At 42.1% G+C, this 27823-nt stretch overlaps 1 protein-coding gene across 2 annotated transcripts; it reads right to left on the bottom strand.

Moving 5' to 3' along the window:
• Window positions 1-9: 9 nt before the first annotated feature.
• LOC113006512 (bromo adjacent homology domain-containing 1 protein) lies at window positions 10-27149 on the bottom strand. Of its 2 annotated transcripts, none has more exons than XM_026142529.1 (7): window positions 26997-27149; window positions 8419-10212; window positions 6969-7327; window positions 6535-6694; window positions 6322-6401; window positions 4529-4620; window positions 10-4278 (listed from the first exon to the last, which is right to left on the bottom strand). In XM_026142529.1, the coding sequence occupies exons 2-7, from the start codon at window positions 10190-10192 to the stop codon at window positions 4089-4091; spliced, it is 2655 nt and encodes an 884-aa protein (XP_025998314.1). In that variant the 5' UTR covers window positions 10193-10212; window positions 26997-27149; the 3' UTR covers window positions 10-4088. The 2 variants fall into 2 exon arrangements, with proteins under 2 accessions (XP_025998314.1, XP_025998313.1); XM_026142528.1 differs by lacking the exon at window positions 26997-27149 and adding an exon at window positions 17994-18284.
• Window positions 27150-27823: the final 674 nt, after the last annotated feature.

The following is a 27823-nucleotide window of genomic DNA, read 5'->3' as shown; positions in this document are numbered from 1 at the left end:
AACACAGAATTTTCACAAAGGACTTAAAATTTATAAATATTCTCTGAATCGAACATTAAATCAGTCGGGATGTTATAGAATTCTTCAGAAAAACAAACTAACAAAAAAATTCCAAGAGATTTTTCAGAGAGCAAGACAAAGTGACAATAATCTGATACACACATTGCTTCTCTACTCCAAAAATATCTAGACCTTTCACTATAATTTGTAACCCCCCCACCCAAAATATACGCCAACAATAAGCATCAATACAGACCACACAGAAAGCAGAATCTCAGGGGTTGCTCTGGGTACTTTTCTTTCTGTGGACACGCTTCCTGTGAGGCATCAGCACAGGTTACTCAGTGTGTGACCCCGCCACTGTGGACGCCACGTACAAACTTCCTGCCCTGCCTTGTTGCCATGTTAAAGAAGGATGCGACTGTGCCTGTGGGGTGCTTGGAGGAAATTCACTTGAGTGGATAGCTACACACAATCTGGCTGGAAAACGTGGGGCAGCCTCCTTGCTGAGCTTTCTTGATCTAATTTTCCAGGAAGTCTCTGCATCTCTCCTAGTACTCAAAAAAAATGGGGGCAGGAAAAGAAGGAAAAGCTGCTGAAAGGGTTTAGGATGTGGCCTTGTGACTCCTCTACATGCTTCTCCAACACCTGATTCATGCCCTCTAGGGGCCAAATATGTAACAGCACATCTGGGAGAAGGGCAAGAGTGGTCATCTGATGCAGGAGGGAGAAACTTCATTTAATCTAATAATTTTCACACAGTGCCTAATTCCTGACCCTCAGTGACTTTTGTTTCAGAGGATGAAAACTGGTCCCACTTCAGCATCCAAGGGGGATCTTCTCCTTGAAACCCAGGGGGCATTCTGTCCTGTCTCAGGTGTCCCATCAGTCTCTCCCCTAATAGGACCAATCAATAAAAGCTCAGGTGACCACGTTGCCACATTCTTCCACACGGCATGTGACCTGGAAGAGTTGCCCCCCCCCCCCCCATTCTTGAGGTCAGGTTGGACTTTTTTTTCTTTCCAGCATGTAAAGACGGGAATTCTGATAAAACACGAGCCCGTGTTTTCATGCGAGCGCTTTCTCCCCTGCCTGCTCGCGTGAGCTTCACTGTGGTCTCCACCCAATTAAAAATGATATAATTTAAAGAAAAAAAATTTCTAAATAATATTTCTATTGTTACAAATGAACAGAAATCTTTTCTATCCTGGAGCACAAAGAAAACAGGATATAGTTCATCAATTAGACACAGTATTTCCAAATAAGTTAAAATTAAATCTTAATATGTTTTACTAGATTTAAATATTTTTTTCTTACTTTAAATATAATCATTACAGATCTTGCAAAAATACTACACTGTGCATTGGCTGTCTGTTTAAAGAGTGCCCGGTGCTTCCTGGATTCAAATATCTACACTTCATTAGAAGTTGGCTGGATGGGAGATTTCCATTGGCCTATTATCTCCAACCTCAGGTCATACATCAGTCCCCATTAATTGTTTTTTTTTCCCCCATTTGGTCAAATTTCAATTAACATTTCATTGTTTTTGAAACTCACCTGAAATAAACAGAAAAATAATGCATATCCTCTCGATTAGTTACGTTCATTTTCCAAAAATAGCAAGTCTAAAAATATACTGCATACACCATCTTAGGAAACTGACATAATAAAATATCCCTAATAAGGAGAAATCGTAAAGTAGGAGAATATATCTATTTATATTACCTCTTTGAAGAATCTGGGGATTAATAGAAATAATAACAACTTAAAAGCAAAAACCTCCCAATAATCAGGATTTGATTTTTGTCTTGGGTCACGATTCGTGCGGCTCAAATAGAGAAAAAAAGTTCAGGATGGCTTTAGTGTGTCAAAACTTTTGCAGGCTTTACCCAACGTTGAAGGACGGGGCGTTTGCTGCGTGGGAAAGCAGCTGGTTACTCTTGATGCCGTTAAAGGTACACGATCACGCACTCCGACACCACTCACAAGTAAAAAAAAAACGCTTGCGAGGTTAAGGCGATAGAAGAGTGTGGTGAGAAACCTGCCACAACTTACAAGTATCAAAATAGCCCACCTGCCCCTCCAAACCTCCACCCAAACGCCCTCCAGCTTGGTGCTACGTCTGCCCGCACAGTGGGTCAGGCCTCCATCCAGATGCCTATTTGAACTCTAATCACATTGACAGTGTGGATACATACATGTATATATATATATACTGTATAATTATATAGGTACGTTAGAGCTGACTGACAAATCGGATGGAATGACTCGAGCGATATCCCATGATTCAACATGTCGAGCATCGGGTTATATGACAAACACGCTGGCTGGCTGACTTGACTCCTCTACTGGTTAAGTAATAGAAATACACAGTTTGCACTGACAAAAGCAGCCACGACATCCTCACGGTTTCCTTCTACAAAGGTACAAAAAAGACACACACACACACACACACACACAAAGAAATGATATACAGTGAGCCCCACCCCACCCGGCGTCAATATTAAGTAGCTGGAAGTTGAACGCATGTGTAGTAATTAAGGAATGGATTAGTGCAATAGAACAAGGAAGTGAGGACTAGAAGCGCTGACGGAGAGGAGTGAGGGTGGAGACGGGAATTCTGGCTTGCGTGAGACATCCTTTGGTTTATCTTGGCAGAGAGGGGGTATTGAGCTGTATCGGCGATCAGAAAAACAATCGGGAGCTAATGTCATCCGCCTTTCTTTTGGAGAGAGGGTGCACAAATGCCAAGCGCATCACATCTAAGCTGACAAATTCATGCTTTTCTCTTTGCCGAGCGAACAGCCAACGAAACTTTTTGCTGTAAAAATGTACAAAAGATGTTCTCCACTATTTTCAGACCTTTTACTGTTTGTAAGAGAGCCACGTAGACTGAACCAAACCCTACTTCCAAGGACTGCAGGTGCACCCTGTTCTACCGCTTCAGTGTTTGATGTGGCGAGACGTAGCTGCCTGAAGCTCTCCCTGCAAGTCATAAGGCAAGTCACAGGAGTAAATGTGAAAAAGTATACACGACACCACCAAAAACCCATAAGGGAGCCTCTTCTTCAAGTAGCTGAGATTACAGTTTGCTTCGACATCTTTCACCACGTGTGTTTATTTTTTTACTGGTTCGAATCTATCGCGAGACATTTTAGTGTCACTGGTCCGTACTAAACAAAGTTAAAAGAGCCCTGCTCTAGTTTGCTCGAGTCTAGTAGGGAAAGGACTGTCTCACGAACCCTGTTCAGGTGCAATCATTTTAGTTTTGCGCAGCTCATCACTTGAGATGAAAAGGTTTCGGTCAGTGTCAGGAGAAGAGAAGGAAGCTCCGCTTTCTCTAAAGCTGCTTGTTTTGGTTTTGATTGCCTGAAAGCTTCCTTAAAAAAACTAAACAAAAAAAAAAACATCACACATGGCGACAGTTATCCATTCACCCCGGAGTCACACTTGCTCTCCATTCTCTCTGACACGCACGCGCAGACTCATGCGGGTTCGAAATCGGGAGAAATGAGACGACACTCTCTATTAGCTGCTCCTTCACTCTCGCTGCTTGAGCACCGTTAACGCCGAGCGGACAGCGCAGGCCTGTGTTCCCCAGCAGCGCCTCTGTGCCGGACCATCCCTGAGCCACTGGCTTACAAATGGAACAAACATGATTGTTGTGCTAAGACGCTTGAGGGGAAACACAGTCCTGACAGCAGCCCAGCTCGGCCTGGCGTTCAGCAATTCTGGCAGGGAAGCGATTGGAGGCTGAAACCTCAGAGTGTGGTGGAAGCTTTTAAAAATTAAAAACAAAATCTGATCTGAAGAATGAATTATCACTCCTTTCTCTTCCAAAACCAAAACCAGAAAACATTGGTGCTCTGTCTACCACATTCCAGCTAAAGGGATCTGTGCTTCGTATTGGCCCAATAGACGACCTCACCCCATCACCACCCCCTTCCCTCTGATTGTGAGGTGCTCACTGGATAAAAACAAAACAAAACAAAAAAAGTCCCTCAGCCCCTTCACTCCCTCTTCTTTGTGCGGGATGGGGCGGTGCTTCATTGACGATTAATTCAAAAGGTGCAACAGCCCTCCACCCTCTACTGCAGATTCTTCAAGATGCGACCGTAACGAAAATCGTAGACGTGCCGGCAGAGATACACCAACTCGGGGTCGACGTCTGTGGGCACACAGCGGTGGGAAGGAGGGGCAAAGTCGGGGCGGCAGGGCACCATACTGGCACTGCCAGGCGGGGCACCTTCAGCACGCCGCTTCACCAAGGCACAAAATCTAGGAAGGGAGAGGAAAATTAATTAAAAGGCAACTTTCCTGCTTCTCTGCCTTCATTTTCTTCTTTTCACAAAGGTTATCACGGTAAGTGTTCATGTTCCTGCAAATTCATTAACAGTTGTAGTGTCACCAGTGTGTGATTTAAAAAAAAAGCTTCCACGTGTCGTCAAAGCTGAGCTGTTCATTTCAAACTTCAAACCTTGTGAAAAGACTTTTTCTTCTAGCAACAATTACCGTGTTCGTTACTTACCTACAGTACTGGGCTAGTGGGAGAACATAGCATCTGTCTTCTATGCAGGCCACGCTATTTTCATCCTGATGCCGAGAGGCGAAAATCTCATTCTGAAATCAACAGCAGGTGTGAAGAGTCACATCTCTGTTAAGCGTTTCCTATTGTGCTCGGCGAATAATGACAAAATTACACTTTTGTACTAAGAGCACAGTGGGAACTATAATTGTTCATTAGCAACAGGATTTTGCCTTTTTGTTTCTACCTTATGTACTGCCAAAGACACACACACAAAATCCTGCTCTGTTCAACACGTGCCATTGTAAAAAGAACATTTCTAGAAGTAAAATCGTTTATCTTTCCTGTTCTTGGCTTGTGCACGTCTGAGGTCAGAGAGATATCATTTTTGGGCTTTATGGTCAGACTGAAGAGCAAACTAACTATCCACAGTTTCAGGGCAGAGCAGCGACAGTAGCCTCCTCATTGCACATAATTTTCTTACACATGTTGCACGAGCACAAACTGTTCCATCGATAAAAACTGCATTATCTTTAAACAAAGTGATAAAAATTAAATAAAGAATAAATTTCATGGCTGCGGTGGTGTGCAAAAGTCTTGGGTCACCCTTCAAGAAGAGACAGACTTTCTTATCATCTTTTAAAGTGGTCTTGAGCAACAGTTCGAGGCTTTCTAAGGATCTTTCAAAGTTTTCTTTGCTTTTTCACTCACTTTCAGTCCAGTCCTTGTACCTGACCATTTTCAGTAAATGATTAAGGTTTTTTTGTTTGTTCACACTGACCTGTGAATGATTCAAGCATAAAAAAGACACCTAACTCAAGGGATGAGCCTGTCTCGAGTCTGCACATAGCAGACAACTTAGAGAAGCACCAATTTTAACATTAGGCACTCTTTTACTATCAGCCTGCTGCAAAAAAAACATCATTTGCTTCAATTTCTTTAGCTGAATCAAAAGACGCCAAAGATAAGACAGCTGTAAAACTGTATTTTTGCACCAACAAGATTATTCCCAAAGAGCTATTAGCTGAACATGTGACACATGTCAGCATGGTGTGTAGTATGCCTTTAAAAGATTTGAGGAAACTGGACATGTATCTGAAAGCCATGTCCTTAAAAACTGGAAAAAGACCAGACTCAGGACCCGAGAGATACATCTGGCCCTTCGGTTTTGGGGATCTTGTCATAAATGATGGAATTATGAACAGAAATCTACCATACAATACTATCTGGATTGGTAACTGTTTCTTTTTTCCATGAAATGATCCCAAACACGCTGCTAATGCAGTAAAACCATACACAGTGGAACACTGTCAGTCATGGATTGGCCTCCCCAGAGCCCAGAGCTAAACATTACTGAAGCAGTGTGGGATCACTGTAACAGAGTACAGAGAATAAAATCAGCCAACATCCAAAGAAGAACTCTGAATGTCCTTCAAGAAACCTGAACTATTATCCTTGCAAATATTTCAATAAACTGCTGCACCAATGTCCCATTTTCTTAGCTTAATATATAGAAACGAATAGTGGCTCAAGACTTTTGCACAGTGCTATACTTTATATATTTTGACTTCATCTATTCTTACACACAACACATAAGCGCACACACACACACTTCATGGTGTCATTTTTTTCCTTAGAGGATACTGATTACGTAATCCTTCGCTAATGGAGTAAATCAAATAAAGTGTTTTTATTTGATGAATGTTGATTGTACCTTCTCTTGTCTAACATACACACAGATCTGTGCTGTTACTGTTTGTCTGCACAAACATCTTGGCTCCAAATCTCTGCCTCACCTCACAGTGTGTGCTGGGATCTCTGCCTCCCTGTGTGTGCTCAGGTCGGTAGTACCAGAAAAGACTCATCATCAGCTCTCCTGAGGGATCACATTAAGACACACACACACAGAGGTAAACAAGCTTGGCCATATGTTCCTCCGGTCATCCATCAATACACATGCACCACTGTATCGCATCATAATCTCCCCCCTTCTCCTGATCTTTTTTTACCTGTTTTGGGGTCCTCCCACAGCGCTGATATCTTGGCAACATATGGGAGGGATTTCTTCCTGGGGCCTGATCGTAGCAGCACAGAGTCTCTCACACGTATCACTTCACCGTCCCTCTCGACTCCTTCGTAACATTGCCGCAGGGCCGTCTCATCCTCTCCCTGAGACACACACGAGCGCGCAAACACAATAAGGAAAGATATAATTCTCATTATAAAGACAAAAAGGAATCTGTCACACAAAGCTGTATGGTCAAAACACAATTAACTTTTCCCTCAAGAGACAATTTCTTTGTCCTTGTGGAAGGCAGTTGTGTTGATGCTAAGGTTTCCACTGGTCAGGTATTTGGAATAGAGAAGGTTTTCCTTCGTTCAAGAAGCTCTCTAATATGCTGATCATCTTCATCGTACAGAGATGGACTCTCAAAAAACCTACCGCGATGAAGACCTCCCTCTCTGTGGGCATTCCAACAGGTAGCCAGCCATTAGTGGCACGTCTGCGGCTGACCCTCTTTTGTTTGGTGCTGCTGAGGCTTGGCACAGATGGCGACTCCTTTGTCGATAGCTGTGCGCGGCCCACGGACAGAGAGTCACCGGAGGGCTTGGTGCTCTTTGGGCACTCCTTGGCTAGCTTTAGCCTAGCCTGGGGCTGGTCTCGTCCAGACAGGTGGTTCAGTAGGTGGGGTTTAGTCTGCGTGGAAGTGGGCACGCTGGACAGAGGGCAGCTGGACATGGGCATGGTGGGGGGAACCAGAAGGGAAGGGTTGTGATCACCCTGAGGGGAGGGGTAACCCTCTGAAACAAAAAGGTGACAGTAACAATAAGCAAAGGAACTTCTGAACCCCATCAAATGGTAGATGACACAGCTGGCTACTTATCTTTAGCATAAGCCACATGAACCTTAAATTATATATACACACACATAATTTAAGGTTCATGTGGCTCATGCTAGATAGATAGATATATACAGTGGAACCCCGACTTACGAATACCCCGTTTCACGAAAAATTCAAATTACAAAGGGACTGAACGGCAATATTTCTGTAGTAACGAAATCCGCTGGCTCTGATTGGCTGAGCCTACAATGCCCACAAAGCCTTCCGAATCATGTGACAACCCCTCGGCTTCCGTACTAGCGCTTCGCTGTTTCACTTGAACGACGTATTGTTGTTCTAGTTAGCAATTAGCCTATAGCCTATCGTTCAGCATCGCCTCACTCAAAACGCGCAATGGGTGCTTCGATTTACGAAAGATCTTCAGGAACAAATTAATTTCGTAAGTCGCGCGGTTCCACTGTGTGTGTGTATGTATATATGTGTGTGTGTGTGTATATATATATATATATATATATATTTATATTTATTTATTTTTTTTTTTTTTTTTTTTTTATTTTTTTTTTCCTGCTTAAAAGTAACCTGCTTCTTTTATCAGTCTAGCTACGTACATGACACATTGTAACCGAAAACTTTACAATAAGCCTAAAGCTCCTTAGCCACACACATCTAAAGCAGTTACCTCATTCTGCAGGCAATTTAAAAGCTCATGGCAAAAGACAAAAAAGGACTACATAAAACAGAAAGGCTCCACTTGCTTGATTTCACAATTGGCTTGAGGCATATCATTTATCAACAAAGGACTCTTCAGAGTCTTTAAGTAATAGCTTTATGTCTAACTATTGGAATAAAGGTTTATTTTATAATACTGGCAAAGAAGGCTAAAAAACAGCTAAATCAAAGAAGTGTTATCACAAAAGAACTTGCCATCATTGTGAGCAAATCCTCAAGTGGCCTCAGAAAACCACTTAAGACGGTGATAATTAATAATCAGCAATTAATACTGAACATTTATGAAACCAAATCTTGGGGCATGGGGGTCAATCCACTCACCTGTTTTGATATTGTGCGTGCATCCACTGCATCCTGTGCTAAAAGAGCAACCCCTGCTGGTGACAGGAGCCATCGCTCTGTAGGTATACCCACTAATCCCGCAGGCGTCACCGTAACAGGGTGAAGCCACAGAATTGCAGTAGGCGGGGTGGGCTAGTCCCGATGTATGTGACACCTGCTGCCCCAGCAGCTTGGAGCCGCTCATTCGGCTAGGGCACAAACTAGATGGGGGCAAGTTAAGAGGTCGCGGGGCCATGGTGGCTGAAGTTGTTCCAGTGTGTGTGGGGTGGGCGATGTGTACGTAATAGCTGGAGAAGCAATGGTCGGCGGTGCAGAGGCAGGGGTGAGGGCTCAGGGTGAGCGCTGTGTGTGGTAGGGAATGTGTCAGCGATGGTGAGGTTACTAGGCACTCGCGCTTCACAGGGCTCATGGCTGAGTTAAGTGGCTGATCGTCTGATTCTCCATAGGGTTGCTGGCCTAAAAAGAAGGCCAAGCCGTGACAGTAGTCCATTGAGCGCTCTGCAGGAAAGCAGTAGTACGGGCTCAGCTCAGTCTCCAGCTGTTCCTCTTTCACTTTCTTCAGTGGGTATGCTAGCATACTGCGTGACTGGTAGCCCGGTTTTGTCAGTCGATGGGTGCAGCCACCCGTTTCCCACTCCACCTTTGGCTCAAAGCCTGCCTTCTTGCAAGCTGTGCAGCCACTGTGCAGGGGAGGGATCTTTTTCCCCTTCTGCTTTTGTGTGCGTCCCTTGTGCTGAAGTTTGGCCCTCGAGTGCGACTTTTGGGTCGGGCCCACGACGGGAGCCTTGCAGTCTGAAGTAACAGTAGCTGTGGGTGCAGCCTTTGCTCTTTGTTTACTGGTAGCAGAGGAACTGGTTAGCTTCAGCAGGGCTGCGGCATTAAGTCCAGCCAACCGTCTGGGTGCAGGAGCGTCAAGGCACTCCTGACTCATCCCCAAACTTTCATCCCCTCGGCTAACTTTGGCCCTCTTGGCAGGCTTAGAGCTTTGGTACGCTTCAAGTTCATGAGATGTGGAGCCTTTAGTGTTGGTCCCTCGCAAAGCCTTAAGACCTCCGCAGACACCACCTCTCACTGGATCTGCATCCAGGAAAGCCCCTGCATTTATGGGTTCCTCCTGTCTCTTGGCCTGTTTGGCTGCTGGTTGGGGATCAGTGGCTCTTTCTAGTAGCAGGCTGTTTACCGCCTCAGCATTGAGAGAAGCCAGTCTCCGCTTGCGTGGCTGAAAGACTCCCAACCGAATACTCTTGCTATAACTTCCACTGCATGATTTTAATTTGTTTTTTGGTGACGACTTCTCCTCTTTTCCGTCACTGCTTTTCCTTTTTTTGGACTTGGATTTGTGAGATAATCGTCTGCGGCCATCCTTTCCTTTACTTTCCTTAGACCTCTGCTTTTCACGAATGTTTTCCTCCAGTCGGGTCAGGAGGACATGGCAACTGAGTCCTTCACTTTCTGAATTCCCAGCCCTCCCTCGCAAAGGGTACATTTTCCTGTCCCGTTTCTTGACGTGCCTCCGGTCCACCTTTCTTTTCTGCTCTGATCTTTCTGTTCTTTCCCTCTTGTCATTCATCCTCTTGGCCATGTTTCTGTCTTTTTTAGTGACCTCGCTTATCTTCTTTGTCCTGCCAAATCGCAGCGTGCGCTCAGGCCAGGCGCCGTCCATGGCACCACCATGTGGCCAAAGGCAGCTGTTGTCCCACCACTCTGGACTTTGGTTGTGCCCAAGGGAACCCTTCTGCCTTGCGTGAGTCATCACATGCTTGTCTATGTGGCCTAGAGAGAAGAGATGAACAAGTGGTCAAAACTCCACTTTTGTGCTGATTTTCTACTCTTACACAACAGATCTCAACCAATCCCTGGCCTTAACTCAGTAAGGGTTAGTCGTAGGGTGTCGTAGTATTTTAACCACTTTCTAAACAAGAATATATTTTAAACAAAGTCTTATAAAGTATTGTGCAAGTCTTAAGCCTTTCCTCTGTTATATTATGCAGGAGAATTGGAAATAGGTGAAACAATTTATACGAACATGAACAAATCTGGTACAAACACCTTTATTCTTCAACATAAGCTAAACTCTCTTAGGCAAGCTTTCTTATGGTTTCTTCAGACTTCTTCTTGAAGGACGTTCAAAACTCTTGTTTGGCTGCGTTCCATGTGCTTTTCAATCCAGGTATGCTTTAACTTCACTGGCAGTGTGTTTGGGATCATTGTCATGCTGAAAAAAAGCCATTTCCAATCAGATGGTATTGCATGGTGGATTCAAATCTGATGATACTTCTTCTACATTCATAATTCCTTTCGAAATTTTTGACAAAATTCCCCAAACCACTGGCTGAAATTCAGCCCCAAAACATGACAGACTCCACTGTGTACTGATGCCTGTAGACACCAGAGTTATTATAGTTTGTATTTTCTAATTAGGTTTGATTTTTATTTAGTTTTGATTTTTGCTTTTAATTCGGTTTAGTTTCAGCTAGTTCCAAAAGTGAGTTTCCTCATTTGAGTTTAATTTTCGTTGTGTTACAATGTTTCGTTTTAGCTTAGTTTCTATTAGTTTCAGTGTTAATTTTAGTGTTATTATTATTGTATTGAGGGTATATGGTAAAGGCAAGATTTAGGAAACTCAGAAACACTATTATATTAAAAACACTGAATAAAAACAAGCCTCACAGTCTTCGCAGAAATCCAAAGTTCCAATAAATACATCCATCAAAGCCTCATAAGGCAAGTTTTGATTAAAGCTTGACCAACCTAACAAATACCAAAACTAGGGATATTTCTATTTTATTTTCCTTTTTTTTTTAGTTACTTTTCACTAAATAAATTCAGTTCGTTTTAATTATTTTCAAATGTCTATTTTTTTTTTTAAATTTTAGTTAGCAAATGTTTTTCACATCTGGTTTTAGTTAACTCACTGCTGTACCTCTCTCCTGAACTCCTCTGTACATATTGATTTGGGCCAAAAGTTTTACATTTGGATTCCTCACTCTGTAAGACCTGTTACCACTTGGATAACATGACACAAGAACTTTAGTCTTCTCTCTGTTTCCCTCCTTTAAGAACAGCATCTTGACAGCTACCCTTGCACTGACATCATTTCTGATGAGGCTTCAGTGAACAGTAGATGGGATAAACTGAAGGGCCACTGAAGCACCTCTCAGGTCCTGTGTCAGCTCTTTCTTTCCTGCTTCTTAAGGGCACGACCTCCATCTACTGTAGACACATTTGCCACTTTTTATTTTGCCCACCACTTGTCCAGTTTCCTCAAACACACTGCACTTTTTAGCCAATAGTTCTTTGGGAATCACCTTGTTGATTTGAAAATACAATTTTATGCCTGTCAAACTGTGATATCTTTGGCACTTCAGCTACTGGGAACAAATTATGCATTTCTGCAATAGGCGGCTAGTAACAAAGTGCCTAAAAGTACAATTTAAAATTGGTTCTTTGCCAAGTTGTTATGTGTAGACACAACACGGGTTAGGGTGTCTTTTTTAAGCTTGAATGATTCATAGGTCAGTGTTAAGAGGCTAACAAAACTTTCTCTGAAAATGGTCAGGACTGGACAGAAAATGAGTGGTGAAACAGTCAATGTCCAAAAAAAAAAAAAAAAAAAAACTTGCGAAAGGCCAGGTTTTAAAAAAAAATGACAAGGAAGTCTGGCTCTCCTTTAAGGGCAGCCCAAGACTTTTCTACAGTACTTTACATGAACCTTTACCTTGTAGTTCTTAGTTAGGCTTTTCCATTTCGGCAAAAAATCCATACAAAAGGGCGAGTGCTACCACGAGGCTATCTTTGCCCAACAATATAGAGGTTACTAGTGACATGGTGGATATTGGGAGGTAGCTCACAATATAAAAAAGACTTCCCTGTCAACAGTAATTCAAATCATTTACCAAAAAAACTTTAACTGGATCCATAGAGATCTATTTCAGCCCTTGAGTTCTGCCACATTGCGCGGTCAGACCAGGCAGTGTTATGCTGTGTAGTAGGGATGACACTGAGACCAAAGATTACTTCAAATGTTTTCAACAGTCATAACTTAAGACGAGACAAAGCTAGACAGGATATAAAAAAAAAGAACCAAAAAACCCAGCAGAAGTCAACAAGCCACACACAAAACAAAGATACCGACTATCTTGCATAAGCCCTCAGCTTAGATTTAAATCCAACATCTGATTCAATACATAAAGAAACTTAATGATGAATAGATTCAGCTGAACGGTTTTGTAATCAGATCATATGGCAAGCTGCAGCTTTTGTGCGTGTGCCTGGGATCTTCTCATTATGACGGGTTTGTGTCGCACTGGAGAAACTGATGCACTGTGCCATTCATTCACTGTGCTCATTGCCTTATCACCACATGTACACACAGCAGGCAAGCAGCAGCTTGTTAAGGCCAATTGTTTAGTCTGCAGTGTTTAGTCTGGCAGGAAAATGTCAAAAAAATCATCTTTGACCACAATAAGTGCAAGTGAGAGAAAAATAAGGCAAATAAACTGAAGCCCATTTAAATGTGACACTTTTAGCCGTTTTAAATTGGATGGTGTCCAGCTTCCCATTACTTTTCTAAGCGCCCGTGTTATGTAAAGAAAGAGAATCTTTCCATCTGCAATACAACACAATATGTGATGATTCCCAAAGCCCACCGTGAAATCATTTAACAATTAAACCTAATTAGCATCAGCCAGAAAGTGTTTGCGGAAAACTCTCCCTGCGCTCAGCGTAAAACTGCAACACAAACAAGCAGAGAGTGACTCACACACTGTATGTTTGCGTTTTAAAATAATGCCCGTACAGAGATCATTACTTTTCCTTTTTAGTGTTCGGGGAAAAGGTAAAGATGCACGATGGTGTACCAGCTAATGAGCCGGGTTAAACTTTTAAAGACCAATATCTCCATTTAATAACCCTGCAGACACATTCTGCACCGCGAGGAAAAGAAACCAAGACACAATTAGAAGTTTTCCATCATTGGGCGTTCTTTTTTGTTAATCAAATAAAGGTTTTCTTTTTCCCGACCCACAGGAGCTTCTTGTCCTACACCATATTTTCCATAATTAGCTATAATCGGATAATGAAATCCTCCTTAATGACGATTGATACGCATATTTACAGCTGCTGCTCGTCTCTCCATTCTCCTCGCTTTAAAAGGTGCAAGGATACTGGCTTTAAAGTTTAAACATTTCCCCAAATGAGCTTTAGATCAGAATGATTCTATTGGTTACCCGCAGTATTATCAGAGTTAAGCTTTTTAATGTTTTCCCCAGTTTATTCTACATGGAGCCAAACAGGCATCTGTTCAGATGAGTGTGCCTGCGCTCGGCGGCGAGAGGCCTGATGGTTGATGCAGATTTCTCTGCGGTGCGAAAACGTTCGAGGCCAGAAACTTCTATCCCAATAGATGACTCGCTAACAGTAGAAACCCGACAAGATTCTTCTAACATGTTGGATTTTGTCGGCCACAATCTGACTGGGCTTGCGCAGCCTCAAGGCGGTCCAACACTCCAGCGTGCAAGAGATCCTGGCAGTATCAAATCCGATTTTAGCTCAAGGGCTAATGAAAACTGAAGACAACTTTCTGACTCAGTGATTAATGTGACATTAGAGGAGTTTAAAACATTTCCATGTTACACTCCTCACAAAGAGCTTTTGTCTTGATAAAAGTTAAAAACCATGGGCGCGATAAGCTCAGATATGGCTTGTGTTTGCGTGTCTTCCCAGTCTTTGCTGTGGCAAAGGTTGCTTTACTTCAGGCTGAGCTTATCAGACAAGATGTAATCGGTTTAATGGTGTTACCTTGCTGGCTGAACCAGAAATTCAATACCTGAAAGACAAACTTCAAATCTAAAATTTGGTGGTGCTGTTACTTCATATTTGATTTGCTTTCAAGATTTTAAAAAATTGTTAAGTGTCACTAAACCTGTTAGAATGAACGATCTGTCGGAGTCCAGATTAAAAGCAAAGCATTTATCCTGATTCTGCAATTTTTCCATCAGATGTGGGGTCACTGCTGAGAGTTGTAGGTGTGGAGACGCTGCAAGGAATAACCTGCTTCATATTATCTTGTGCAGCAGCCTTCTGGCAGAACGGCAATTTGGTTCTTTAAACACAGTTAGGTCCGGTGATCCGCAGGAAGTAATTTCACATCTGCTGGGAGATCAATGACCCGGCACTCCATCTCTAATTGGTTATAAACAGATCATAAGATCCTCTCAGCAATTATATAGAGAACACACCAGGATCTTTTTTTTTTTTTCGTTTAATGATGAGACATGCATGATTTCTCAGGACTCTTGTGGCTCTGGGTGTAAAAGAGCAAACCAGATGGCTTTTTTTGTAATGATGATTAAACAGCATCAAGCTACACAACTGATATCGAGTCAATAAGTGTGAGATATGCGTCGGCCTCCAACGTCAACCGTTATTAATAAACACAAAGCAGACAAAAGGCTAAACGACAAACAGCAAAGCGTGTTAACGCTGAGCATTAAAGTTCACTTCTCAATTTCCTGGTGCACAAATGCGAAGCAGTGCAACTGCCTCGCCGTATGACTTTGTTAATCCTAACACAAACCCAATCACAGGTGAAAAGCTGAGACCAGCTTTCAGAATACGACGTGAAATCTGATAACTCGCCACAAGATCACACCAACCTGACTCAAGGTTAAAATCAAAGTGGATCTCAGTGTGATGAAAGACCAGAAAAAAGGAGCTCATCTGTGGGAGTAACACCATTCTTTACCCTCGATGTAAACATAAACTATCAATGACTAAATAGTTAAATACTACTAAAACAATATGATGCAATTGTAAACAGATACAAGTGTCTGTTAGTATAAGCTCCTGTGATACATACAGCTGGGCATAAACAGTTAATAAATGTTTCAAGAGCAATAACAGTATAAGATCATTAATAAATAACTATTATAGGATATTTATATGTTGGGTTATTGCTGCTTCACAGCTTGCTATAAAGTATTCATGAGCATGTTGAGCAGATTTCTGAGGAGTCTGATTGGCTGGGAACATTAACTTTTAGCAACCAGTTTAACTAAACACCTTCTTTTCTCTGTGTATATTATTTGACAAGTCAAATGCCTTAATAATGACTTAAATAATAATTACAGCTGTGAGGCCGGTAGCTCGAGTCTAAGGATCTGAGCTGTGAAGGGGTAAAAAAAAAGAGAGAGAGAGAGAGAAGACCGCAGGCAGAGGAACTACAACCAAAGTTGAGAGTGTAAAAGTGAGGAAGTGAGAGAAGAAGAGAGACATCTCTTCTGTGAGGGGGGGGGCAGTCTGTACAAGTGTAAAAAGGACAGCAGAAAGCCTCGCTGTTCTGTTCTACAGACTGACAGCAATCTAAGAAAATCTCTTCATGAAAATCTTTAAACTTGTCAGGATTATAACAACTAGTCCAGCCTTACAAACCCCAGCCTGTGCGGCTTGATGTTGCCAAGCAACTCAGACAGAAATTCAGCAGCGCTGGGAGTAATTACGGCATTTAAAATAGAAAATCCAAATTAGCTATACGTGTAAAGAAATGAATAATATTTATAGTTGGATTACATGGCATTTTATGTGTTAGTGGCAATGCTAAAAGCCTCTGAAGTGTGCCCTTCAAGTGTACACTTGAGAATAACTGTCATGCGCTATGAAAGCTAGCCAAAGCATCACTTTTTTATCCCTAAGGGCCTGAGACAGGGGTGGGCAATTAATTTTCCCCAAGGGGCCACATAACAAACTGGGACTGTTGTGGAGGCCCACACCAAAAAGCTTGCAAAGGCATAAAAATAATATTCAGCTGAGCTCAGTTTGGCTTATTATTGGTGTGTGTGGAGGAAATTGTATCCGTTACCTTGGCAAAAGCAAAAACAAAAAAACTAATGAAACCTTGAGTGACCATCTATTTAACTATCCTGCAATATCTTGAAAAATCTTTGTTTTTTCTGGCCCAGAAAAAGTGTGACTGACCCTTTTGCACTAAAGGCAGTTCACACTGTGTTACACAAATCTATTTCCAGCCACTTGAAAATCTGCCCATTGTTAAAACTGTTAAAAAAGTCATTTTATTTCAGTTCTAGAATTTTTTCCCCACCCTTAGCTGTAGCAAAACCTTCTTTGGGGGATGCCCTGAAATTTCTGCTGGAAAAAACACACCACAAACATAACAGAGGAAATACAGCACTAAATAAAAAAGAAAGAAAGCTAAATAATCAAGCTTTTAAGACCAGTTAGTGATTAACTTTAGCACAATAATATTTTTGCAGCACAATAAATGAAAGAACCGGATTCTGGAAAGGAGAAAAGTTCAAGCACTCTTCCCTTCTTCCCCTGAAACTAACTCTTGGATAAATTAAATTTAAAAAAAAATTACACTCCTCTTAAAATTCACGCTCCAAACATTTCCGACAGTCCCCCTTTTTTCCACCTTTGCAATGAAATACTTCAAAATTCTCGCCTCTTCAAATTCAGGGGAAAGAAATCACCTCGTTTTGGATGAGCAACTCAAAGCTCAAGTCAAAACAAGGACACTAAAACGGTCAAAGAAACATTGCATTACAGCCGCCCAATAAGGCAACACCAGATAGGACACACCTTGCAGATCACTTGGTTACCACAGTTGTGCTGGGCACGTTCATAAAGGGCTCATCAGCCTGCATCAAAACCTGTAATTACACCTCTCTCTTTTATTTAAAAAAAATGCTCTTGCCTTGAACTTTTAGGCAGAGCCACAAAACCCCACAGAGCACCCATCAAAAATAAATAACCAGCTGGGTAAGGTGGCTGCTGGGATCAGACTGAGAGCTTCTTATTTTACATTTTCCGTGTCGGGGCCGGTGGTGATGGGCAGGTTCAACACGAGGCGCTGACATGATGGGGGTTTTTTTAGGGGGGAGGTTGGGGGTTGTTGTTTCAAGAAGAGATAAAAGCCTGAGAGAATCTGAAACATTGCGTTACTGTTTTGGCTTTCTTCCGAGACAGTCGGAGCTTTAACACCATTGGCAGGGATGTCGAGGGCGGATTGCTAGATATGCATGCCTGGATAGATTTGTAATAAGTGCGTTAATATATATATATATATATAAATTTATATACAGTGGCCGTGGAATACAGTATGATGGGATACAGTACAGCCTGACGTAGCTGCCCATCTGAAGTAGCCAGCCAGGCTCTAAATACGGGTTGAGGAAGGGAGGGGAGTGGAGGGGGGGGTTGCTACCAGAACACACAAACACACACACCAAGCAAAAATAAAGGGCAGTCACCCCTCCTGATCACATTTTCTGACCGGATTCCCGATCAGCGACGCGGTGGCTGTTCCCGATCCCAGTCCTAGCTGAGAGCTGTGAGGTTATGGCACGTAGCAGCAGCCCCGTGTGTCGCTTCTGGTGCACGAAGCGAAAAAATAATAATAAAAAAAAAAGGGTTCTGCGCTCCTTCTCTGGACGGCTGGGCAGTCGGAACACAACTTCAAACATTCACAGCCAGATAGCACCCCCTCCCCAAAAAATACATGTGTGTTTAAAAAAAAGATCGAGGTGGTAACTTACGGCTCGCCGCCACGCTTCCTCCAGCAGAGCCGGGAACCGTCGAACAAATCTGCGGGGAAGGACGGACAAACGGACGGATAGTCGGGGAAGAGCGAGCGGGTGGGGGTGTGGGAGGGCTGGGGAGGGGAGGAGAGACGGAGCCGGACTGGTGCGATGGCAGAGCTCCGTAACTGGGAGAGCTGGGTAGGAGTGAAGCGAAGAGAAGAGAGAGGGGACGTTCAGTGGCGCTGCCTGTGAGATGTGTGCGTGCTCTTCCTGGTTGGGTTTCCACCGATTGGCAGAAAGTTAATCTGAACCAGTTCCCATACGGACCAGCCTCGCTCGCCCCCCCCCCCCCCTTCTTCTCCCATGTCGGACAAACATGCAGAAAACTAAATAACTGCAGTACGCGAGGTAACTTGGGTCCATTACATAAAACACACAATGAAAAGCGATGGACGTTAGGCTACTGCCGCCCCCCTCCTTCCTCCCCACTATACCACCGCGCGGAGCCTCACCCCTGTCATCTTATCGTGACCAAAACACGCCAGACTGTTAAAATACGTCCAGAGACATTTCTCATTAAGATTGAACAAGGACGTGGCCATGAGTCAACAGTGTTCCGTGTGGTGGATGTGAGATATGAGGTTTAACTGAGGTTCTTTAAGTTATGGAGATGTAAAGGGGATTAAACCCGTCTAAAGCTCACTTTAATTCCCGACTTTTTTGTATTAAAGCAGTTTTTATTAACATGCAGGCTTATAAGGTTCAAAGTTAAACTCCACTTTGTCTACACAAAAATACATCTTTAAATCAAGCTCATGCAGGACCTTCATTTTTCATTTAATTGTCCATAAAGAGCTGAGACCAGAGAAGCCAATTAGACTGCAGTGGGTAACACCCATCTACCTTCTCCATAAGTTTGAAAACTTCAAAAAGTAAGGGGTACCCTCTCTGCTTTTTTGCCCCATCTCTGTCCCTGCTGTCATGGGGGAAAGGGCAAAAACAGAGAAACAAACAACCAAGGCACCAAACACACACCTGAATCCTAACAACACAAATCTGGGTGATTGAGGATGTTTGTTTTTTTTTATCTGTTTTTCCACCTTTTTCAGCTACTTTTCTCCCTGGTTATCAAATTTGTTTTTTTAGTAAGCATCCATAGAGCAAACACATCTCTTCTGCAGTCCTTTGTGAAACTCAGCAGTTGAAATGGTGGCACAAGGGTTAAATAATATAAAAGTACAACACCTGATCAGTCTGCATCTGGTGCACCGATATAGCCTCTTTACACTCACCCTGATGTGTATGTCTTTAAAACTGCAGGGGGAAAATCAGGCATGCTCCAAACGGGAGGTCCGAAGCTCAAACGGTGCTAAATGTTCCACCCACATGTTTCTTCACTTCTAGGAAAATTTAAGCAAACTCCACCATGCACAGTTACGGATCCAACTATAAGCACATATACTGTCATTTGCAGACAAATTACTGGAATACTCTAAAATCTATCTCACTAGACTCCTGCATTCAAAACTGAGACATTTATATTTGAACTGACTGATATGTATATGTGTTACCAGTGTAAGCTAAACTGTTAGATCAAACCAAGGTCATCACATGAACACGTGAGCTAGTGCATTTTTAAAAAGTGCAGCAGCAGGTTTTCACATAAAGCTAATCTCTAGTAGTGTAAATACTTATTTAAAAAAATTAATAATAATAATTAATTAATTAATTAGTTGCTACATTTAAAGTAAGCTTGTCTGCTGATGAGCTTATACTTTATGTGTAAATTTAAATAATTAAACTATAGCTGGGAATTAAACTACACAATTAAAATGTTTTTAAATTATTTTTCCTTTCATCACAGCCTCAAAAATTATATCTGCTGCTCCCTAGCCCCTTTCAGATATTTCAATTATCACGACACACTTTTATTAAAAAAGCAGACTCTTCATTTTTCTATTAATTTAACGAGTGTTTGACTGCTTAAAAACATAGTTCATCTATTGTTATTTTATCTGTCTGTACAGAGTGTCTGCTGGTGTGTTTTTCTCCTTCCACTGAGGCTCCAGAAAGCTTAAAAAACTGTTGAATTATTTTTTTTATTTTTGGTTATGCAATCTGAAAGAATCAGAACCTGAAATAAGAGCACCTGCTTTGCTACTTGTTACAAACAACATACTTATTTAATGGCAAGAAATGGTAATGAAAGGCTGAATCACACACACACACACACACACACACACACACACACACACACACACACACACACACACACACACACACACACACACACACACACACAGCAAGAGCTGAATACAAAGTTATTACATCAATTGAAACCCTCTACAGGAAGCCTGTCACAGGCCAGTCTTTCCATTGCTGTAGAAAAGTCGAGTCAAGTGGCCGTCACATTGCGCAACATCAGATAATCAATACCTCAACTTTTCAAGAGAGGCTTATCCAATCAGATGCATTGTTCTTTAAAAAACTAATCAGGTATCATTTGTCAGGAAGACAATTTGCATTTTCTAAAAGCCACTTGTGGAGAGTGAAGATTTGATTTGGAAATACCGCTCGGACACAGAAGTAAAACCTAAGAAGGTTGGTATTGATTGGTTCACCGGAGGGAAAAAACAGCACGATCATCCACTGGAGACTATATTCAAACACTTTCTGTTTAAAAGTGAGTAAAGTAACTTTGAGTTATTTTTAAAGCACTTTTAGAGACAAGAAACAGTCACTAAGTGCTTTACAGGGGTAAATCGATTAAAGAAAGTAAACACAAAGAAGCAGAAAAGGTTAGTTATTGGTCTCCTTTTGGAAAATGGAAGCTGTGGTCACCTTAGGTTTACTAAAAATCAACTAAATTCTAACTGGGTGGTTTTTTCAGCAAACAATAAAGCAGGAAAATGCCAAGAGAAACCTGCAGCTCCTTTACTGCATAATCATATCCACAGGAATTGGAAGCAGCGGAAGGATTCAATAACCAAGGCCGGCATTCTGCAAGAACAGCGTGCAGGTATGTGTTCTAGTTGGGTGCCATTTAATTTCACCATTTTTATAGCAATGAATCAAATGCATCCTCCAGAGCAGCAAATGAGAACGCACCATGAAGGATTTAACCACTAGCTAGAGCAATTGATAATATTAGCTGGACATGTCTTTAAGGGACTGTGGGAGAGCAGAGCAGAGCTAAAAAGAAAAGTCAGTACTGGACATCCAACAGGTGGCCAGATACGTCTTACATTATGAATTAACCAAGTTGAAAAACTTTTTAAATCAGGCACCCAATTGAATCACGGATCTCATAGAGGCAGACAGCTGCACACACTGATCCTTGCACCCATTATTACTTCAAAAAGAAAAGCTCACTCCAAATATGTGACCCCAATTTGAGTATGCAGTTAAGAAAATTAATAGATGGACACAATATAGCCAAAAAAGCCATTTAGGACTATTTATTAACAATGATGAACAAATGGACCAAATAACGATCGGATGCTGCTTTTACCATGGCGACAGCACTTCTCCAGATCAAATGTTAAAATTGTCTTAGATGTTAAGGCTCAAATCAAGTAGAGTTCAAAGATGAAGAAGCTGAAAAGGCGGAATTTGTGAAGAGTGTCACTTCAAAGTTACAGTTTTGGTTTGCTCGCTCTCTCGTTCCTTTGAACATATAATATCTACCAGTCAGAGTGGCTTATGAAGACATAGCAAGCTGCACTACCGGCAGCTATTACAAATGTACCTGAAACTGTAAACAGACACATCCTTTTGTCAAAACACTTGGCGAAAAAAATAAAAATTTTAGTTTAAAACCATCAGACTTAATGTTTTATTATGCACACTGGTTCAACGTCAGTTACCCTTACAGCCGAGTGCAGAAAGCAGATTTAGTCGGTCCTCGGTGGTTCAGTAAACAGAATCAAAAGAGCTCGTTTGAGTCCGTTTCACTGCGGTTCTTTTCATTGTATTGGTGAGCCTCAAGTACAGAGATGGAGGCCAATTATTGAGCCAACCCAGCAAACTACTTCATCTTTTTACTCTGACTGTAAGAACAGTGGGTGGTGATTTTTGTTCTGTTGGTTTTTTTGTTTTGTTTTTTTCTCATGAAGAAAAGCAAAGCTGGTCAGACGCAGGAGGAAACAAACCCCAGTCCTTACGGTCCAACGTGGATCTAAGTGTTAGCTACTCCAAAGGCCTGCACACAATTCAATTCAATTTGTTTTATGTAGCGCCAAATCACAACAGCAGTCCCCTCAAGGTGTTTTATATCGTAAGAACACACAATGATACAGCGAAAACCCCAACAATCAGACAGCCCTCTATGAGCAAGCACTTGGTGACAGTGGGAAGGAAAAACTCCCTTTAAACAGAAAGAAACTTCCAGGAAAACCAGGCACAGTGAGGGGCAGTGTTGCCAGTTTGGGGGTGAGGGATGGGAGACAGGACAAAAGACACAGATATTAGTAATACCTAATGATTAAATGCAGGCTGGTGTATAAACACCAAACATAAAAAAAATAAATAAAAAAAAAACACTGGGAAGGCCCCAGCAGCCTAGGACTACTCCCTATAACCGAGGGAGGGTTCAGGGTCACCTGATCCCGTCCTAAAAAAAAAAGAAACATTTTAAGCCTAATGATAAACACACACATACACAATTCAACTTGTTGGGTCATTAAAATTTCATACAGATGGCAGGCATAAAAGTGTCAGAATGACTGGACACAGAGAGTGGCGGGGCACTGAAAATGAATTCAACGATTAGGGCAGGGCTTCTGTCGTAAAAACGCCAACATGGGTTAATTATTAAATTAAGCACTAACCGTAAAAGGGTGGCGCCACGCATATTAACACTTGCAATAATGGGCATTAATGGGGTAGAAAAGAGTCCAGCAGATGCGATTAATCTAACACAGCATATAGGTAAAAGGGTTCCTTCAGGACAACGACAGCAAATGAGCATAAACAAGCCTCTCCCAATGAAACCGAGCAACCGTGACAGTAATCTGGCTTGTCATTGGAAGGCGCTCCTGTGTATAACTACTCAGACGGCAGCCAGTGTAAACACATATGGGCACACAAAGTATTTGACTGTCACACTCAAATGAAATTCAATTTACAGCCATTAACAAAGGTCAGGACCAAAAAAACAAAACAAAAGAAAAAAGATACACAGAGGGATTTTTCAGAGACTGTTTGAGCCCTCTGTTTTTGCAGTATCACAGTTTACACTTCCCTAGTCGAGTCCAATCACACATCAGTGCAAGTAAGAACTGGATATTGTAAACAAATGACATAAAAAGCTGAGGTCCTCTATATAAAAAGTAAAAGGCACATAAGTAGTACATGCAAAGGAAAAGTACTCGGTCCCTGTGGCTATTATCACAGTTCTAGTTTTTCCTGTTATAGCCGGTCAAGGTGGAGCTACTGTTTTGCAGTTGTATACACAGGCAGGTATTTTTATTATTATTAGTATTATTTATTTATTTTTACAGAATATCCTCCTTTGAAAGGGTTATAAGTGAAAAGAGTGATGAGTCATCACATGATTCATGGGAGAAGGTGTGTGTTCTGTGACGCAAATTTGATTTTGTTTCCCCCCCATAACCTTTGTTTACGTCTAAAACGTTCGATCGTTTTTCTTCTCTGGCCTCAAACAGTCATTTAAATAAAACCACCCGAGAGGCTTTTGTTACTCACAGTCATCAGTCGTCAGACACTTTAACAGGATGCGAGCTTTTGTGTTAAAAATGTTAAGATTACAAAATTGTTTTTCTTTTTACATAAACCTTTTTTAATTGTTTAAAACTGTATTTAGTTACTTTCTACCACAGTGTAATGTAACTAACTGGAACTATGTAAAGATTTGTGGATTCATGCTTTTTGATGTTGAACCAGTGCCACGTCTATGCGCACACATACACACACCACATTATGTGTGTATCATAAATGCCCGAGGGTCACCATAAAAGGCACATGATCATCAGTAACCATACTCACAATGGTCACTTGTTTTATTGCAGATAATGTCCAAATCACACTATTATAAGCCATGGAGGATACATGCTTTGGCTCAAAATATAGACATAAATCAGCAGAAATGAATGTAGTGATTAACACGCTTGCCTAACATCCAAAAGATCCCAGATTTGAGACTAGGTGGACACGCAAATCCATGGGAGGGTTGTGTCAGACCTGCTTTTCGACCTCTTGTGAACAAGGGAGCAGCTGAAACAAGTTTTAAACTTCCTTATGTTTTGTGGCTGCTCTGCTGCTACGATGCACACACAGACCTGTCTATAGGAGGTTATTACTGAGGAACACCGTTAATCCAATCCAGATTTGACTTCAGCTCCTTTAACTGGACCTGAAGTTGTTGCTTACAGGTGTTTGTAGGGTTCTGAGTTCATTAAATACCTGCAGCTCCACAGCAACAGGGTCGGTACGTGCATCCACAGAGTGCGAGTTTCAACAGAGGAGACTTCACTGCAGTTATTAATTATCACAGAGATGGGATCGCTCAGGAACTAACAGTAAGTCACAGCCTGTTCTTTTCACCACCTCACACAGCTGAGCCTTCACACCGGGGTCACAGTTTCACAGTTCAATCAGCTGTTACACACCGGCTGGCCTTTGAGCCTGAGCTCCATCACAGCTGTCTGAACATTTCTTATTCTACGTGTAAAGTCTGGTCGTTTCAGTAAAAACAGAAAGAAAAAAATATTATTCTTGTCAAGCTTGATTTAATTTCTTTAATATTTTTATGCCTTTTTATCTGATAAAATGTATCAACAGGTAGCCTAGAAACAATGAAGCTTTTAGAGTATCACGAGTTGCAGTAATTAGATAAATTATCATTACACATGGACAGAATCTTTAGTCTTTCTGAAATCAATTAATAAATAAACAACGGCTTGAGACAACTCTGTTGAACAGCGCAGGAAAATAAAAATAATGCCCAAAGTATTTGAAACGATTAGAACGACTGATTGATGACACACAGCACAGGAATAAAAATCAATAGAAACAAGCACAGATGGTTTAATTATCCAAAAAATAATATATAGTGCTACTCCAAAACGATTCCAACAGTGAGTATTTTATTGATAATTAAAGCAATAGATTTGTATGCTGGCAGAAATCCATTGCTAATTCACAGCGGATTGCCTTTATGACTCAGTTATTAGTCCTGCATGGCTATTTAATGACAGGTCTAGGTGCGAGTCATTAAAAAGACTTCCTTATTAAATTTCATGACATTTATGATTGCTAAGTGAAGCGTGGGGCACTGTCTGCTGGATCAAAGGGAAAGAGTGGTAAAGTGATCCGGCAGGCTGAAGAATGAGTGCTGAGGAAACTCCAATAGATTAATGATCAACTACAATAAACCAGTGTGGCCTGGCAGCACAGCACACTGCAGGACAGGCTCACAGACGAACCTGAAAAAAATTAGACCCGGCAGAAAACAGGATGCATTTATGATGGTGTGAACAAGGGAAAGAAACACAGAGGCTAAAGGTCACTCGTGGTGTACACCAAGCCTAAACGCGCAAGCAGTGGAGAAACTTCTCCATCGACTGATTCAATAAAACCTGCACTTCCTCTGACAAGCCGACGTGGTATTATTTAGATTAGTAAGTGACCAACAGAGATAAAAAGTGATTACCTCAGCTAAACTTAGCTACACTCTTACTCCATAACGAGCTTGTAAAATATACTCATTTACTTGGTTTTGTGACTTATTTTGCTTATTTGTCTCAGCAGCTCCAGCAAAAGGCAATTCACCTTTAAACTTCTCAGATGATTTCATTTACACAGCTTTATTTTTTATTTCTTTTAAATAAGTTTAACTGCATTCATCTCAGTGGAGCCCTTGGTTGGTGAATGCACAAGCTGAATTTTTAAAGTAGCTCCACCTCACACAGCCACAGTATTAACTTGCAAACAGTAAACACTTCTGTATGTTTTTAATAGAAGTGGAAGCTTGAAAGCAATAAAGTTGTCTTTTTACATGTAGTTCTGGTGCTCAGGTGACTGAATAAGGACGTGTTAGGCACCACTCAAATATGCTTGTGAGCTGTATAATCAATACTGAGGAGGATTTGGAGTTCTAGTACATCATCATTACACAAAGCAGTTTCTAGATTGTTTGGTTAAATACTAGAATTTGCTTAAACCCAGTCAATCAGTGTTCTTTCTTATTCTTCTTATCCCAAACGGTCCCCAACACTGCTGGAGATCAATCACCGACAGCATGAGCCTCCGGAGGGGGGTTTCGTCTGTGACATAATTTATTATGAGCCCATTGCCCTAACTGGCAAACTGTGATGTGGGTTAATTGTCGGAGCAATTACGACCCCTCGTCATTAAAAACGAAATTATTACTATTATTTTATTTTTATTTTTCTCTTGATTTTGATTGCAGCTGATGAACTGTTTACTTCGAGAAGCTCGTTAAAAACAGGTCCAGCGTGAATCACGCGCACGCGAGAGCACGTCGCAATAAGAGAGAGCGAGATGGAAAAAAAAAAGCCTCGAGACTTAAAGTTTGCAAGCAGTCGTGCGCGCGCAGCCACACCGAGTGACGGCCAGGTGTGTCCATCTGCGCATCCTTCCACATGATCACAATATTAGCGAGCTCGCGGGCCGCCGTGTCCCTCTCTCTGACCTTGTTTCAACGTGTTCACAACAGCACTATTACCAGTCGGTGTTAACCTTTTGATGGGGGAGAAAATTGGGAGTTGAGGGGGGGAGGGGGGGGGGGGGGGCTACGCTAACACACATTATACACGGCCAGTACCGACCGAGTACCACTCCCTGTGAATATCTCCTCCATCATCATGGCCATTATCTACCTCTGCAACGTCCTCCAGACATGACTTTAAAAAACGGGGGACTCACAAAAAGAGCAAAGCTGTCCATGTAACCTCTACTCTGCCTGAATAAAAACACACACACACACACACACACACAGAGAAAGAGAAACGATAGTACGGAGCAGCCGTCACTTACCGTAACCTAGGTCCTCTGTAGCAGGGACTACCTCGTCTAAAAAACAAAATTTTAAAAAGATTCGCTGGTGTGAGGACCACTTCTTCTTCCTCTTTTTCTTTCCCCCCCCCCAAATCGCTAGGTAAGACAAGTCAGCCTCATCCGAGTGGCGAACCGATGCAGATCAAGTGGAGGAAATGAGCACGAATATCGCCGATGTTTCTCCACTCGAAGGAACTCCTTAAAAAAAATACGGCGAGAAGAGAGAAAATAAGAGGGGAGAACGAGGCAAACAACTCTCTTCTCGCAAGAAGAGACTGCACTCTTTTCCGAGAGACTAGCTGGCTTTGCTCTGGCTGTTTTTCTTATCCCATTCACTCTCCCGACGGCAGCACGGCAGCAAACCTCGAGAATTGGCGTTTCAACAGCCCGCACACACGTCGTCTGTGTCCGTCCCTTTGGCGTTAACAACGCGCACAGCCCGAACAACAACTAGCAGCACAAAACACAACACCACACCATAGATTGACTGCAGCGCTGACAGACTGGGTGGGCTGCACCCCCCTTTCTCCGTCCTCTCCCCTCCCTCCGCGCAAATTGAAGAAATCCTCAGCAACAAAAAAAAGTCTCCCCGCGTTCGTTTAAATCGTAAGTGACAAATATGGTTTACATAACGACCACAAGAACATCCTCATCCTACTTTCCGTGCCGAAGCATGTGATAGCAACATGCCTTTTAAAGAGGTATCCACGCGGCTGTCTCGCTGGATCCGCCCCTTAACTTTCTTGGAAGGATGCGCTGTGGGGTTAATTGGACGCGATGATGGGCGTCACAGTGTGCATGAAAGC

Source organism: Astatotilapia calliptera, chromosome 15, assembly GCF_900246225.1.
Source record: "Astatotilapia calliptera chromosome 15, fAstCal1.2, whole genome shotgun sequence".
Lineage (NCBI taxonomy): Eukaryota > Metazoa > Chordata > Actinopteri > Cichliformes > Cichlidae > Astatotilapia > Astatotilapia calliptera.
The sequence above is the reverse complement of the archived record's forward strand: the minus strand, read 5'-3'. Positions and strand labels throughout refer to the sequence as shown.